The 15,904-nt window shown below is 45.4% G+C and overlaps 1 protein-coding gene across 1 annotated transcript in view; it reads left to right on the top strand.

The window, feature by feature from the left end:
• Positions 1–2,432: 2,432 nt before the first annotated feature.
• Positions 2,433–15,904, top strand: part of LOC309346798 (protein-arginine deiminase type-3-like) — a 33,159-nt gene continuing 19,687 nt past the window's right edge. Inside the window, exon 1 of the mRNA XM_081870998.1 lies at positions 2,433–2,843. Within this exon, the coding sequence (XP_081727124.1) occupies positions 2,752–2,843 (92 nt within the window). The 5' untranslated portion in view covers positions 2,433–2,751. The remainder of the gene's footprint in view (positions 2,844–15,904) is intronic.

The following is a 15,904-nucleotide window of genomic DNA, read 5'->3' as shown; positions in this document are numbered from 1 at the left end:
ATGTATCTCTGTAAAATTTTAAGAAGAAGAAGAGTTTGGATTTGATACCCCGCCTTTCACTCCCTTTAAGGAGTCTCAAAGCGGCTAACATTCTCCTTTCCCTTCCTCCCCCACAACAAACACTCTGTGAGGTGAGTGGGGCTGAGAGACTTCAGAGAAGTGTGACTGGCCCAGGGTCACCCAGCAGCTGCATGTGGAGGAGCGGAGACGCGAACCCGGTTCCCCAGATTACGAGACTACCGCTCTTAACCACTACACCAAACTGGCTCTCTTTAAGTTGAAAAACCAAATAAATAAATTAAAACAGCAGCAGCAGCACAATTATTGTTTGGATAATGCCTTTGTCTATATCACTAGACACATTTGCAATGATAATAATAATGCCAATAAGAAAACATAACAACAATTCCTTGCTTTGCCAAATGTCAGGGCGAGGCGGCTCTCACAGAGCCTTCTGAAATTACGGTGCTTTCCTGAAATGGACAAATGTTCTCTGGTTAAGAAATCATTAGTCACCCATTGCAATCAGAATTTCTCATTTTGTTGTGGTGGAGGGAGGATAGCCTTCCTTCTGAGAAAACACACTTTCTTCAGAAACGACGGGTGACAAAGAACTTGCAGTAACCCCCTGACCATTAGGTCCAGTAACTGTAACATAAAATGCAAAGGCTGGACTAGATGACCCCAGGGAGTCCGTCCAACTCTGAAGTTCTCTGATGCACTGAATGCACAAGGTTGGCAAGTACACCAGAGGGCCATCTGTTCTAGCCCAGCTCTCTACATTGCAGCTCAGTATGCTGGACCATAAAGACCATAAAGAAGGCTAATCACCGAAGAATTGATGCTTTTGAATTATGGTGCTGGAGGAGACTCTTGAGAGTCCCATGGACTGCAAGAAGATCAAACCTATCCATTCTGAAGGAAATCAGCCCTGAGTGCTCACTCAGATGGAGGGCACAAGGAGAAGGGGACGACAGAGGATGAGATGGTTGGACAGTGTTCTCGAAGCTCCCAGCATGAGTCTGACCAAACTGCGGGAGGCAATGAAAGACAGGAGTGCCTGGAGTGCTCTGGTCCATGGGGTCACGAAGAGTCGGACACAACTAAACAACAACAGTGCTAAACACCATTCCAGAGGAAGTACTATTTATTATCATTATTGCTACAACAAAACAAATCCCAGAACTGAGCTTTGGCACAAGAAACAGAAGCAGCAGCATCTCCAAGCTTGGAGAGACCCCTGCTTGAAACCCCAGACAGCTGCTGCCAGCCAGTGTAGACAGCACTGAGCTAGAAGAACTCTACGCAAGGCCGTTTCCTTTGCACAGAGAGATCCTGGGTAGAGGTGCCAACAGAAAAATCAGGTTATTTATGTATGCTGCTACTGCGGCCCATGTTTTGTTAGCCCCCCCAAATGGAAAACGAGCAAGGTCCCAACTAAAGAAGAATGGCAACTTAAGTTGACAGGATATGCACAACTCGCAGACTTAACATATAGAATAAGATAACAAGAAGAACATACGTTTAGAGAAGATTGGAAAATGTTTATTGAATATATGAGAAGTAATTGTGTACAGCTGAAAACACTGGCGGCATTAAGATAAATTCAACAGCGTAAATAAGTTTTGATGGATGCAGTAATGGAATATGGATTGGTATATAGTGGCACCTCAGGTTAATTCGTTCTGGAGGTCCGTTCTTAACCTGAAACTGTTCTTAACCTGAAGCACCACTTTAGCTAATGGGGCCTCCTGCTGCTGCTGCACTGCCGGAGCACAATTTCTGTTCTCATCCTGAAGCAAAGTTCTTAACCCAAGGTAATATTTCCTGGTTAGCGGAGTCTGTAACCAGAAGCGTATGTAACCTGAGGTTCCACTGTAGTTTTTGCAAAATATGCAGGGATTTATAATGTGTAAAATGAACCACGGAAAGAGAAGAAGGGAAGTCATTAAAAACTTAAGGATGTAAAATGAGTATCTTAAATTGTAAAACAGAAAACGTAATAAAAATTATATACAAAAAGGAAAAAGGAAAATCACCTCCTTTCAGTGACTGAATATTGCAGCCAACTTAAGGGGTCTTCATCCCCACCCCCAAAAATATTTTGAGGCCCACCCACTAGTCGATGGGCATTGCCATTCAAATAGCGTGCGCGCACTCCATTATGCGATCGATTATGTGGCTCGGGGCATACCAGCCCTCCAGCCAATATTTTATTCAAGTTGGCACACCTGAGCAGGAGCTACAGGCTGCCTGCTTAGTAGGAACCATAAAGCAATTAGTTTTCCAGCTGGAGATAAGGAAGGCGATGGGGTGGGGGGTGGGGAAATCCTTACGGAGCAAGACAATTTGGCTCCAGAGAGGGAGGGAGGGAGCAGTCCATCCACTTTACCCAGCTGGAAGGATAAATAAGTCCACCCACGCGTCTTGCTCCTCTCTGCCTCCGGCTAACTGCTAGACCAAAGGTAGCTCTCACCTGTGCGCCTCACCTGAGTGCGCACACCAGACTGGCAGCCCTTGCCGCCGGAGCACCCAACCCAGCTGCAGAGAGCCAGGAGGTGGGATTACAACCCCGGGCAGCCTATCGTCTGGCACGATGCAAAGCCCCGGGGGTGGCGCCCGCTGGCCCGTGGCTTCTTAATCGCATCATCTGCATCGGGGCTGCAACCAGAGCCAGGCGCAGAGTCTGCTGCCCAGGAGGGAGAGGAGAGACGCACCAGGCGCAAACGAGGCGCAGGGACCACCCTCGACATGTCAGAGCAAAGATGGATCCGGCTGTCCACCGAGGAGCCCACCAGCACCGTCTGTGTGCTGGGCACAGAGATGTCCCTTGATGTCTGCGGGTAAGGAAGGCAATTGCCCTTATTCGTTTGCTCAGTGGTGGGGATTCTCCGGCCTCTGGAGCATGCACAGAGGGCCGAAGGGAAGGCGTAAAATCTTGCTGAACGGTGCATGATGCGGGAAGTATTTAGCAAATATAGCAAGCATCAACCCAAATCATCTCCGAGTCAGCCTGCTATATTTCCCTAAAAACAGGGAAGTTTTTTATGTTCGATTGGGTTTCTGTATATGCTGGAAGCTGCCCAGAGTGGCTAGAACGACCCAATCAGATGGGTGGGGTACAAATAATAATAATAAATAATAATAAATAATAATTTTATTATTTATACCTCGCCTATCTGGCTGGGTTTCCCCAGCCACTCTGGACAGCTTACAACACATAAAAAACTGTAAAACATTGGACATTAAAAATATTGAAAATAATGAAATTATTAAGAAATTATTATATGGGCTGTGACTTTCAGTGCCAGTTTTGGGAGTGGGTTTGCAGGGCTGAGTCCTGGTCCAGATCCTGGACCAGATCCATAATGTGTGTGTCTGGAGCAGACTCAGATTGAAGCTGGGGAGAGTCCAAAATGTATTTGGGGGTGGCACAGTGTGTGTTTAAAGCTTGCTATTTCCCCCAGTGAATCCTGGGAACTGTAATTTGTGAAGGGTTCTGGGAATTGCACCTCTGTGAAGGGTAAGCTACAGTTCCCAGGGCAGGTTACACAATTAAAAAACAATTTTAAAAACAATTTTAAACAACTTAGTCACAGAAATAAGTTGGGTCCTATTGTCTGTCACCAGACCATAGTTTCTTCTTTGCACAATTTCAGAGGCAAGATTTGTTTTAAAGGAGTGAGCTCTCACGGTACGTTCTCCAAGAGTGAGTTTTAGTTTTGAGTTTTTGTGTTCGGTCAGGTTATAAAAAGAAAACCATTTGTTTAAATATATCACAACACATTTTCTTTCTGTCTGCACCCTATCAGGTGTTGTATAGACCTGTAATGGATCCCATCAGCAGAGAATCGAAAATGTTGATGGGGGATTTGGGGATAGTGAGGAGTGTAATTGATCCTTATAAGCGCAAAAAACATAGAATTTAGACTACAGACAATCTTTATTGATAATTGTTTCCCCGATTGGTAAGGATTCCACCTGATTTGCTTCTGTTGGGCTTAGATGCCTTCTCATCAATGATTTGTCCAACACACACATTTCAGAGCCTATCTGCCTCACTTTCCTAACTGCAAAAAGTCTCCTTTTAAAAGGTGGATTTGTTACACTGTTTATTTTATAAAATTTATACACTGCTTTGATTGTTTGAGGACAAAACCTCAAAGCGGTTTACAAAAAAGATAAAGCAACAAAATTATCACCAAGAAAAATAAACAACCATAACTTAAGACTTTTGAAAAGTCAAAATAACAATCGACTAAAAACAGATCAAAGCTCACATTGACATTTCTAAGTATCTGGGGAGCCTTGTCCAAAGGAAAATGTTTTAGCAGGTGCCGAAAAGGGAGGGTGGTTGAAGTCGCCTGCCTGATATCAATTGGCAGGGAGTTCCAAAGTGCAGGTTCTGCCACACCAAAAGATTGAGTTCTTACAAGTGCGGAAAAGGTGTTACGTTGCAGCTATAACATTGCCAGTTCTGCCGACTGAAGGGCAACAGAGTGCTTCAATCCACAAATTTCTGTGCTTGAGAATCCCCCCCCCCCAAAAAAAAAAATTACTGACAAATATTAAATACTGTGGTGGAAACCTGAGTTTACAAAAGGTGGGGTAAATCTCAATGCCCAGTGGTGTGGCGGCAACCATCATTCCCAAAGTCTTTTCTTATGAACATAAGAAGACCCTGTGTCCCATCTAGTCCATCTTCCTGTTCTCACAGTGGCCGGGCAGTTGCCGCAATGGGGAGCCCACAGCAGGATCCGAGAACAAGAGCCCTCTCCCTTCCTGGGGCCATCGTGGCTGGTATTCTTATCCAAAATAGTCACCATGAATTTGTCCAATCCTCTTTTAAAGCTTTCCAAGTTGGTGACCATCCCTGTGTCCTGTGGGAGGGAGTTCCCGTAGTTTAACTCTGCACCGCATAAAAAAAATTCTTCCTTTTATCCAACCTGATTCTTCCAATATTCTGCTTCATCCTAGCTTGTAGCCGTCGATAGGCTCCTCCTCCATGAATTTCCTGTGCCATATTCTCTGTCCAGCTGGGGAACAGGACTTCTTCCCTTGTTTTGCTCGCTCTGTGCCCTTTAACAAACAAAGCCAGTGATGGCAATGAACTCAGAACCTAATCTGAAAGTTTAATTGGCAATGGGTGATGCCTGCAATGAGCCATTTGTTTTGCTCTGTTGAGCTAAAGCCACCTAGCTAGCTCGTTCCCAAATTGCTCCCCGGCGTGCTTCCGGAGGAAATGATAGAATCATAGAATTGTGGAGTTGGAAGAGATCCTAAAGGTCATTTAATCCAATCCCCTGCAAGGCTGAAGTCTCAGCTAAAGCATCCAAATGGCCACCTGATCTCTGCTTGAATACCTCCACTGAAGGAGAGTCCACCACCTTCTGAGAGAGCCCATCCCACTGTCGAACTTACTGTCTCTTACTGTCAGAAAGCTCATCCTGATGTTTAGGCGGACCCTCCTTTCTCATAACTTGAATCCATTAGTTAATTTCTATTCCACCTTTCCATTAATCCTCACAATAACCTTGTAAGGTAGGTTAGGCTTAGAGTGAGTGACTGGCCCCCACGGCCACCCAGTGAGCTTCCTCACTGCGTGGGGATTTGAACCCTGGTCTCCTAGGTCCTGGCCCGACACTCGATCCCCTACACCACATGGCTCTCCAGAGCAGGAGAAAACAAGCTTGCTCCATCTCCCATGTGACAGCGCTTCATATATTTGAAGATGGCTATCGTATGGCCTCTCGGTCTCCTCTTTTCCAGCTCCTTGAACCATTCCTCATAAGGCTTGGTTTCCAGACCCTTGATCCTCTTGGTTGCCCTCCTATGCGCACGTTCCAGCTTGTCAATATCCTTCTTAAATTTTGGTGCACAGAACTGGACACAGTATTCCAGCTGTTGTCTAACCAATGCAGAATAGTTACAGCTAGGTAGCCATGTTGGTCTGCCATAGTCGAAACAAAATAAAAAAATAGAGACATTGGATTAGTATCTCATTATACATGATATAGCTATTTTTAGCCATCCCACCCCTTGCTTTTTCCTGTCATTAACAGTCATCAACAGGTTTACCACACCTATCAGCCAATTACCCATTCCCACCACCCTTCTAAGTAATACCCCTCCCACCCTCTCACTATATATAAGGGTCTGGTGACTTCTGTTTCAGTGTATCTGAAGAAGTGTGCATGCACACGAAAGCTCACACCAATAACAAACTTAGCTGGTCTCTAAGGTGCTACTGGAAGGAATTTTTTTATTTTGTTTCGACCAAGGCAGAATAGTGTGGCAATATTACTTCTCTTGATACAGCCTGTACAGTAATAGCATTCCCACCCCCACTGCTGCTTCCCCTGTTGACTCATGTTAAGCTTGTGGTCTACTAAGACCCCAGATGTGTTTCATATGTACTACTGGCAAGACAGGTATCCCCATCTTATATTTGTGCAGCTAGTTCTTTCTGCCTAAGTGCAGAAACTTACATTTGTCCCTATTGAAACTCGTTTTGTTAGTTTGGGTCCAGTTCTCCAATCTGTTACGGTCATCTTGATTTTGTCTTCTGCAGCATTAGCTACCCCTCCCAGTTTGGTGTCATCTGCAAATATGATGAGCACCCCCTCAATTCCTTCATCTAAGTTGATTATAAAGAGGTTGAACAACAACGGGCCCAGAACAGAACCCTGAACAGAACACTTGTCACTTTTTCCTAGGATGACAAGCAATCATTAGTGAGCACTTTTTGGGGTCGGTCAGTCAACCAGCTACAAATCCACCTAACAGTTAACTCATCCAGCCCACATCATACCAGCTTCTCTGCAAGAATATAATGGGGGACTTTGTAAAAAGCTGTACTGAAATCAAGATGCGCTATGTCCACAACATTCCCCTGATCCACCAAGCTTGTTATTCTATCAAAAGAAGAAACAAGATTCATCCAGCATGACCCATCTCATTTTTTTTTTTTAGGGTGGCTGACAGTCCAGATGGACCCAAGGGGATGGGGTGTGCCTTAAATTGCCTGCCCCCTGCCATTTTCCCATTAAAAAAAAAAAACTTTCTGATGAGGAGAGCTGTTTGACAGTGAAACAGACTCCTTTGGAAGGTGACAGGTTTTTAAACAGAGGCTGGATGTTCACCTGTCAGAGATGCTTCTGTTGTGGCTCCTGAATAGCAGCAATGGCTTGGACTCAGTGACCCTTAATATCTCTTCCAACTGTACAGTCCTATGATTCTGCTGCCCCCACGGTCCTATGATTCTATTTTACGGTCCTATGATTCTATGATTTTGCTGCCCCCACTGACAGTGCTTGAATCCCGCCCCAATTCCCTAGTTTGCTGTGAATTTAAGATGTGAAGTTGGCATTATCTGAACAACTGGCTTATTTGGGCAGCTGTATAATGGTCGTAAATGAATGCTTTTTAATGTTAGCGATGCATCAATGGGTGCTTTTGCTGTTGCTCAATCCCCCTGGGCTGTCATTGGGCAGTAGTCAATTCTGTTTGACTCAGAACAGACCTACTGAAAGTAAAGGACCCAACTTGCTTATTGATTGCGTTTATACTACTCTTTTCCTCAAGGGGTTCAAGGTGATGTGCCCATCTCATTTAAGCCCCACAGCAAACCTGCAAAGTAGGTTAGGCTGAGTGGCAGAGACTGCTTCCCAGCAAGCACCATTACTGTATGGCTGATCTGTTGTTGTTTTGGGGGTGAGCCTGGCTTAATATAATAATAAATAATAAATATTTTAATTTCTATTCCACCCATCCAGTTGGGTTTCCCCAGCTACTTTTATATATGCTTACAGTATATATAAAAATACAACAATTCAGACAGATATTCCCAGGTGTGAAAAAAGGTTATTATGTATGCCACTACTGCGGCCCCCCTGTTTTGTTAGCCCCAAAATGGAAAATGAGTGAGGTCCCAACTAAAGAATGGCAACTTATGCTGATGGAATATGCACAGCTTGCAGATTTAACATATAGAAAAAATGTCCAAACTTTTTTCAAAGAGGGCCAGATTTGATGAAGTAAAGGGCTGTGAGGGCCGACCAAAGTTGTTGTTTTCCTCCCAGGGGCTGGATTAAACCGACCAGCGGGCCAGATTACGCCCCCGAAACAGACTTTGGACATGCCTGAATTAAGATAACAAGAAGGGCCTAGGTTATAAGAATGTTGGAAAATGTTTATTGAATATATACGGAAAAATTGTGTACACTTGGAAATATTGGCAGCATTAAGAGAAATTCAGCAGTGAGGATAAGTTTTGATGGATGCAATAATGGAATACCGAATGGTTTAGTTTATGTAAAATATGCAGGGATTTAAGATATGCAAAATGAACCATGGAAAGAGAAGGAAGTCATGGATATTTTAAGGATGTTTAAATGAGTATTCAAAATCGTAAAACAGAAAATTTAATAAAAATGTGTATATATATGTACACACACACGCCAAACATCAAACAGAATATCCTATACAAGCAACAAACAAATCAATAGAAACCATTAATAACAATAAACAGTTTACAGTTATACCCAAATAGGTGGGTGATCATTAGATGTTCTGAAAACTCTTCCTCAATTACACACACACACACACACACACACACACACACACACACACACTGGTCAAAACAGGGTGACATGGCCCTCTGGTTGAAAACTTTCAGCCACCCTTGCCTTTCCTGTCAAGTCTATGTGAGAATGAGTTAATCCTTTGTGGAATGGCGGAGGCACGCCCTCTGCTGCAGCTGAACTTCGGTTGCCCTTGGGCACCTCTGTAAGATATCTAGCCTCATCTGGAGGAGTCTGACTTCCCAATCAGCCCAACAGCAACACAAGCTGAGCAATCCCCAGGGACCTGGCCACCCATGGCACATGAACAAAAAAACGCTGACTCAACAGCCACCGCCTGCCACAAGGCCAGAGGTTGGGCTGCGCTGGGCCTAACTGGTTGAATCTTCCTCCCGGAAGTCGGGCACACAAAGGGCAGCTCACAAGCAGCCTTTCTGACCCACACAAGTGGAGCGCTCAGGCACCCCCCCCCCCCATTCTCTGCCCCATTTGATGATGGCAATTTCAATAAATAATAATATGATTTATGATTTATACCCCGTCCATCTGGCTGTGTTTCCCCAGCCACTCTGCCTGGCTTACAACAAATTATTAAAAATACCAAAAAAAAAAAAAAACCTTCCCTAAACAGGGCTGCCTTCAGAGGTCTTCTAAAAGTCAGATAGTTGTTTATTTCCTTGACATCTGATGGGAGGGCGTTCCACAGGGTGAGCGTCACTACTGAAAAAGCCCTCTGCCTGGTTACCTATGGGACGTGGGTGGCGCTGTGGGTTAAACCACAGAGCCTAGGACTTCTGATCAGACGGTCGGCGGTTCGAATCCCCGCAACAGGGTGAGCTCCGGTTGCTCGGTCCCTGCTCCTGCTAACCTAGCGGTTCGAAAGCACGTCAAAGTGCAAGTAGATAAATAGGTACCGCTCTGGCGGGAAGGTAAACGGCATTTCCATGCGCTGCTCTGGTTTGCCAGAAGCGGCTTAGTCATGCTGGCCACATGACCCGGAAGCTGTACACCGCCTCCCTCGGCCAATAAAGCGTGATGAACGCCGCAACCCCAGAGTCGGCCACAACTGGACCTAATGGTCAGGGGTCCCTTTACCTTTACCTGGTTACCTATAAATGCATCTATTACTTGATTGTGTACAATAATCCCAACCATTACACAAAGTAGCTTTGAAAAAAAAGCAATAAAATGATCCATATGAAAAATTACCAAAAAACTTTCAAAATGTTAAAATAGCAATGGATTAAAAGAACAGATTAAAACTCTCACTGGCTTCCTAAGCATCTGGGCAGGATTCTCTAAACAACGTTTTAAGCAGGTGACAAAAAAATTTATACTGAAGACACCTGACTGGTATCAATGGCCAGGGAGTTCCGAAGTGCAGATGCTGCAGCAGTAAACAGTTGAATTCTTACAAATGCAGCATGAATCATAGAATCATAGAGTTGGAAGAGACCACAAGGGCCATCGAGTCCAACCCCCTGCCAAGCAGGAAACACCATCAGAGCACTCCTGACATATGGTGGTCAAGCCTCTGCTTAAAGACCTCCAAAGAAGGAGACTCTACCACACTCCTTGGCAGCAAATTCCACTGTCGAACAGCTCTTACTGTCAGGAAGTTCCTCCTAATGTTTAGGTGGAATCTTCTTTCTTGTAGTTTGGAACCATTGCTCCGTGTCCGCTTCTCTGGAGCAGCAGAAAACAACCTTTCTCCCTCCTCTATGTGACATCCTTTTATATATTTGAACATGGCTATCATATCACCCCTTAACCTCCTCTTCTCCAGGCTAAACATGCCCAGCTCCCTTAGCCGTTCTTCATAAGGCATCGTTTCCAGGCCTTTGACCATTTTGGTTGCCCTCCTCTGGACACGTTCCAGTTTGTCAGTGTCCTTCTTGAACTGTGGTGCCCAGAACTGGACACAGTACTCCAGGTGAGGTCTGACCAGAGCAGAATACAGTGGCACTATTACTTCCCTTGATCTAGATGCAATACTCCTATTGATACAGCCCAGAATTGCATTGGCTTTTTAGCTGCCGCGTCACACTGTTGGCTCATGTCAAGTTTGTGGTCAACCAAGACTCCTAGATCCTTTTCACATGTACTGCTCTCAAGCCAGGTGTCACCCATCTTGTAGGATGAGTAGGATATGGCAGCTTTACAATGCCAGTTCCACCCATGGAAGTGGCTCAGTGGGCATATATGGAGTAAGGCGACCTCATAAGTACTTCAAACCAGACTCTGACTCCCATCAGTCCTGGAAGCCAGCATGGCCAATGATCATGGATTACTAGGGGAGTTATAGTTCAGCAACATTCAGAGGGCTGCAGATTCGCCATCCCTGCTTTAGAGGAAGGCAGAATTAGTTGTAATGGAAGGTAGCTGTGAGGGGCAGTAAAGGCAACTGATGACCCAGTTCACGAACAGGGAGCCTTTGGCCCCCCAGATGTTGTTGTACTCCAGTTCCCATCAGTCAGAGATGCTGATGGGATTTGGAGTCCAGCAATCACAGGAAGGCCACAGGTTCTCCATGATTAGGACGATGATAAGTAGTAAATGCTAGTGATGATTTAGTTCAGGGCTGGGAAAGCTGTAGCCCTGTTGCTACCTTTGAAGATGACCCAGAAACTACAACTAATCCAGAAAGCGGCAGCTTGACTGGTGATTGGGAGTGGCTGCCGAGACCACATAACCCCGGTTCTGAAAGACCTACATTGGCTCCCAGTACGTTTCCGAGCACAATTCAAAGTGTTGGTGCTGGCCTTTAAAGCCCTAAACGGCCTCGGCCCAGTAGACCTGAAGGCGCGTCTCCACCCTCATCGTTCAGCTGGACACTAAGGTCCAGCTCCGAGGGCCTTCTGGCGGTTCCCTCACTGCGAGAAGCAAAGTTACAGGGAACCAGGCAGAGGGCTCTCCCATGAGATGTCAAGGAAATAAACAACTATCTGACTTTTAGAAGACATCCGTTTAGGGAAGTTTTTAATGTTTGATGTTTTTAATATTCTGTTGGGAGCCGCCCAGAGTGGCTGGGGAAACCCAGCCAGATGGGCAGGGTATAAATAGTAAAATATTATTATTACCTTATTATTATTATTATTATTATTATTATTATTATTATTATTATTATTCAGCTCCCAATTACACAACCTCTTGAGGGCCATAGAGTCCCCAGTCTTGTCGTAAACTGAAGAAACCATTCCTGTAAAAAATGTGGCGTTGTCCCAGCCAGAGAAGTCAGGATGGAGCAGGAATCCAGGCTGGGTAGAATGTAAGAACAGGATCAGGCCAGTGGGGCCCCACCTAGTCCAGCCTCCTGTTCTCCCGGTGGCCAAACAGGCAAGGAAACCAGACAAGGATAGGAGCCCGAGAGCAACTCTCCCCTCCTGTGGTTTCTAGCAACTAGTATTCAGAAGAGTTGCTGCTCCGACTGCAGGCCTAGGAAAGCCTCATCCAACTGGAGCTGAGCTAATCAGTCTGGGCGTGAGCTGGTTGCAGGATAATGAGCGGCAGAGATTGGATGTGCCAGCGATCAGAACCCGGCATGGGGGATGTGTTGAGACTTGCCAGCTGGGCCTCTTAAGAGGACCTGAATGTGCAGGCATCAGCAGGCAATGACCTGCAGCCACGCTTATCAGGGGGCTAGGGTTCCGATCCAGGTTACAGGAGCCTCCCAGGAAAAGGCAGGGTTGCAGGGGGCAGCAGCCTCCAAAAAAATGAAGGTCAAGCTGGGGTGGGGTGGGGTCCAGGTCCAATATGAGATCCAGAGGCTGGATCAGCACCAGCCCAGGGTCAGTATTGCAGAGGATAGGCTCAGGAGTGAAAGAGCTGGCCTGTTTTCAGCCATTAGGAAGCTCAGAAGGGAGACCTTGATTGCTCTGTGGTTCCTGCATTTTGTGTGTGTGTGTTGGGGGGCGGGTTGGACTAGATTACTCTTGGGGTCCCCTACCAATTCTATGATTCTGGCCTCCTAACCCACCCCATCTGCTAGGAGCAAAGGAACCTCAAGGACTGCTTGCTCACGAGGAGACCCTTTGCTCACAAGCCGCACAGTGACTCTGCAGCTGTTCGAGCATGATCCATTGTCTCTTTTTGGCTCAGATCAGATTCGCGTACTTGCGAGATCGTCTTACCCCCATAAAAGCCCATTTGTCTGCTCTGATTTGCAAAACTAGCAGCATTGCAGGTGCTACTTATTGCTTGTTCTGCATTTGTAAATAATTGATATATTTACACTTTGGAACTCCCTGCCTCTTGATGTAAGACAAAGATGCTCTTGTACTCTTGGAGAGTCAGGAAAAGGTGGACTTGGACCCAGAACGGAGGGGCTGTCTGCACGCACTTAAGGTGCTTCTGCTAGATGTGTTGACGTTTGACGCCTGACCCTTTCCTATCTGGCAACCAAACCCTACACAAACAACACCTTGCCAGTCCACTATGCTTCTACAAGCCACAAGGCTTTTGTTCTAACCTTGCTTTTGTCACGACGCTGGTTGGTTGCTTGGTAAGGGGAGAAGAGAGCAAAAAAGAGAGCTTAATTTCTCCCGGTTTGACAACTTCTGGCCTACTGGCTCAGGGCCCGACGATGACGACATCTCAGAGGGTTTGGCCTTTGTGGGAAAGGATCCAAGAGGAAGCTGGCACAGACACCCACTCAGCCCTTGGGAAGGGCCCGAGCCCTGAAACCACAAAAACTGGTGCCAGATTCTTGCCTAATCTGAGGAGTGTAATAAGAATCCTAAGGTCTCAAAAATAAAACAAATGTTTGTAAGTGCACAGGTAAACACACAAGTACCTATAAAACACAAGTACCTATAAAAACCACATGTCTGAAATGGTACAGGTGAGCAATCCTGAAGCCATCTTGACTCTCCTAAAGACTCTAAACCAGGCACCCCCCCAACCTGTGGCCCTCCAGATGTTTTGGCCTACAACTCCCATGGTCCCTAGCTAACAGGACCAGTGGTCAGGGATGATGGGAATTGTAGTCTAAAACATCTGGAGGGCTGAAGATTGGGGGATGCCTGCTCTAAACCATTGTTTCCCAAACTTGGGTCTCCAGCTGTTTTTGGACTACAATTCCCATCATGCCAAGCTAGCAAGACCAGTGGTCAAGGATGATGGGAATTGTAGTCCAAAATCTGCTGGAGATCCAAGTTGGGGAAACACTGCTCTAAATGTTTCTTCTGCAGAAGGAAATATCTTGGAGAAACCTTTCCCAATTATTCTTTCACTTACAAATCCTCCCAATCTTGTCTTAACGGCATATTTTGTGTATGAACCGGGTTGGCCTACGACCTGGATTCAAGAACTCAGGTATTTGCCGTCTCAAAAGAATGGCCGGACCGCCCAGGTAATGCAATCAATGAAACCTTATCAGGTATCCTGGCAGACAGGAAAGAAGCTACACTTTCAAATTTCTGTTGTAGACCGCCTCTTTCTGTGATGGTTTGTAGGATGCTTCTTAGGTGGTCTTTCAGTAAGGTATTGGGCAATTTCAAAAGTCTTTAAAGGTTCTTGCACACCTTTGTTCTTGGTCTCTCACCTCCTTGCAAGGAGGTGCGAAACTCTTGCAACAGAAAAATAAATATCCGCCTTGCTTGCATTGCTTCCTGACTCCATCCTTTTATCCCTGACCAATAATGGACTATCCCTTAGGATAGTCAAGTTGGAAGAGACCCTGAGAGTCATCTAGGCAATGCAGGAATCTCAGCTAAAGCTGGAGTTCCAGCAGCGGCATAGCGTGGGTTGTCAGCACCCGGGGCAAGGCAAGTAATTTGCGCCCCTAACCCCTAACCTGCCGCCGCTGCCAGCTTCTTCTTGCTGCTGCCTGGCCTGGTCGGGTGTGGTTCTCTCCCGCGCTCAGCGCTGCGCTGGGCGGCCGCTGCACTGTCCCTCCCCCAGATAGTCCCTCCCTCGCTCTCTCTCCGCTCCGCACCGCAACGCACGCCTGGCACCCTCCTCCTCCACAGTGGGCGGCGACCCAGCAGCTCGGATCGGATTCGCACAGCCAGCACTGCAGTGAGAGAGAGTGAGTGAGCCACCTGGTTAAAAGATTGGTGCACGTTGCAGGATCCGGACCTCCTGGACCTGGAAGGTTTTGACAACCGTTGGGGATGGCACGCCTACCTAATATATGGAAAAGCGAAAATCCATAAAAATTTTACCAACCATATAATAAGAAAGTCACTCTTTGCTGTATGGGAAAAATATAAAAACCTGATGGAGCCTAAAGTCCCGTGGTGGACTTCTCCAGTAGAAGCCATAGCAGTAAAACGGAAAAATACTCAGGAAAGCTGGCCAACATATAAAATACTTCTAAAAAATGAAGATAACCAAATAAAATTAAAAAAATTTGAGGAAATAAGAGAACACATTTCAGACTGGTTCCAATACCATCAGCTATTTGAAAAATTTAAATCTGACAAACAAAAGGGGTTCTCAGTAGAAACTTCCCGATTCGAATCTGATCTTGTAAATTCTAAAAGAAAAACTCTTTCCAAAACTTACCGACTCCTCCTTGACTGGACAGTCAAGGAGGAGGAGGTAACAGTGGCAATGGTGAGGTGGTCTCAGGATTTTGGCCATTCAATAACCATGGCCCAATGGGAAAATTTATGGAAGATCAACTGGAAATTCACAAATTGTTACACGATTAGAGAGAACTTTCAAAAAATGCAACATCGATGGTATCTAACACCATGGAAACTCTCAAAAATGTATAAAAATGTGTCAAGCAATTGTTGGAGATGCGGAGACTCAGGAACATTCTACCATATGTGGTGGACATGTAGGAAAATACAGGTATTCTGGGAGAGTATACACGCAGAACTGCAAAAAATTCTAAAGATCTCATTCAATAAAAAACCAGAGGCCTACCTCCTGGGAATAACAGATTTGGATATTCCACAAAAGAGGAAGGGTATCTTTTTATATGCGACGGCGGCAGCAAGAGTTTTGATCGCAGCAAAATGGAAGAGTAATGAAATCCCCTCTATACAAGATTGGATCCAAAAGCTGACAGAATATGCCGAATTAGATGGTTTATCAGAAAAAATAAAGAATAAATCCAAACAGGAATTTGTTTCTAAATGGGAGGTTTTCAAAGAATATCTGAAGGACAAATGTGGTGGTTTAGGTTCTGTTGCAGCATTCGAGGAACTTCAGTAATAGTTGCTAGGTAGAGAGAAGAAATTAGATTTATTGAGAATAAGTTTAATTATGAAAAAAAATGTGTATTGGCAATAAGTAATTTGAACTTGAAATATGGAATAGACGGGAAGTTGGGTCTTTAGTGTTAAGACCAATAGATGTTTTATTGTTTG

The sequence above is a fragment of the Podarcis erhardii genome (assembly GCF_964252035.2).
Source record: "Podarcis erhardii genome assembly, chromosome: 7".
Lineage (NCBI taxonomy): Eukaryota > Metazoa > Chordata > Lepidosauria > Squamata > Lacertidae > Podarcis > Podarcis erhardii.
The sequence above is the reverse complement of the archived record's forward strand: the minus strand, read 5'-3'. Positions and strand labels throughout refer to the sequence as shown.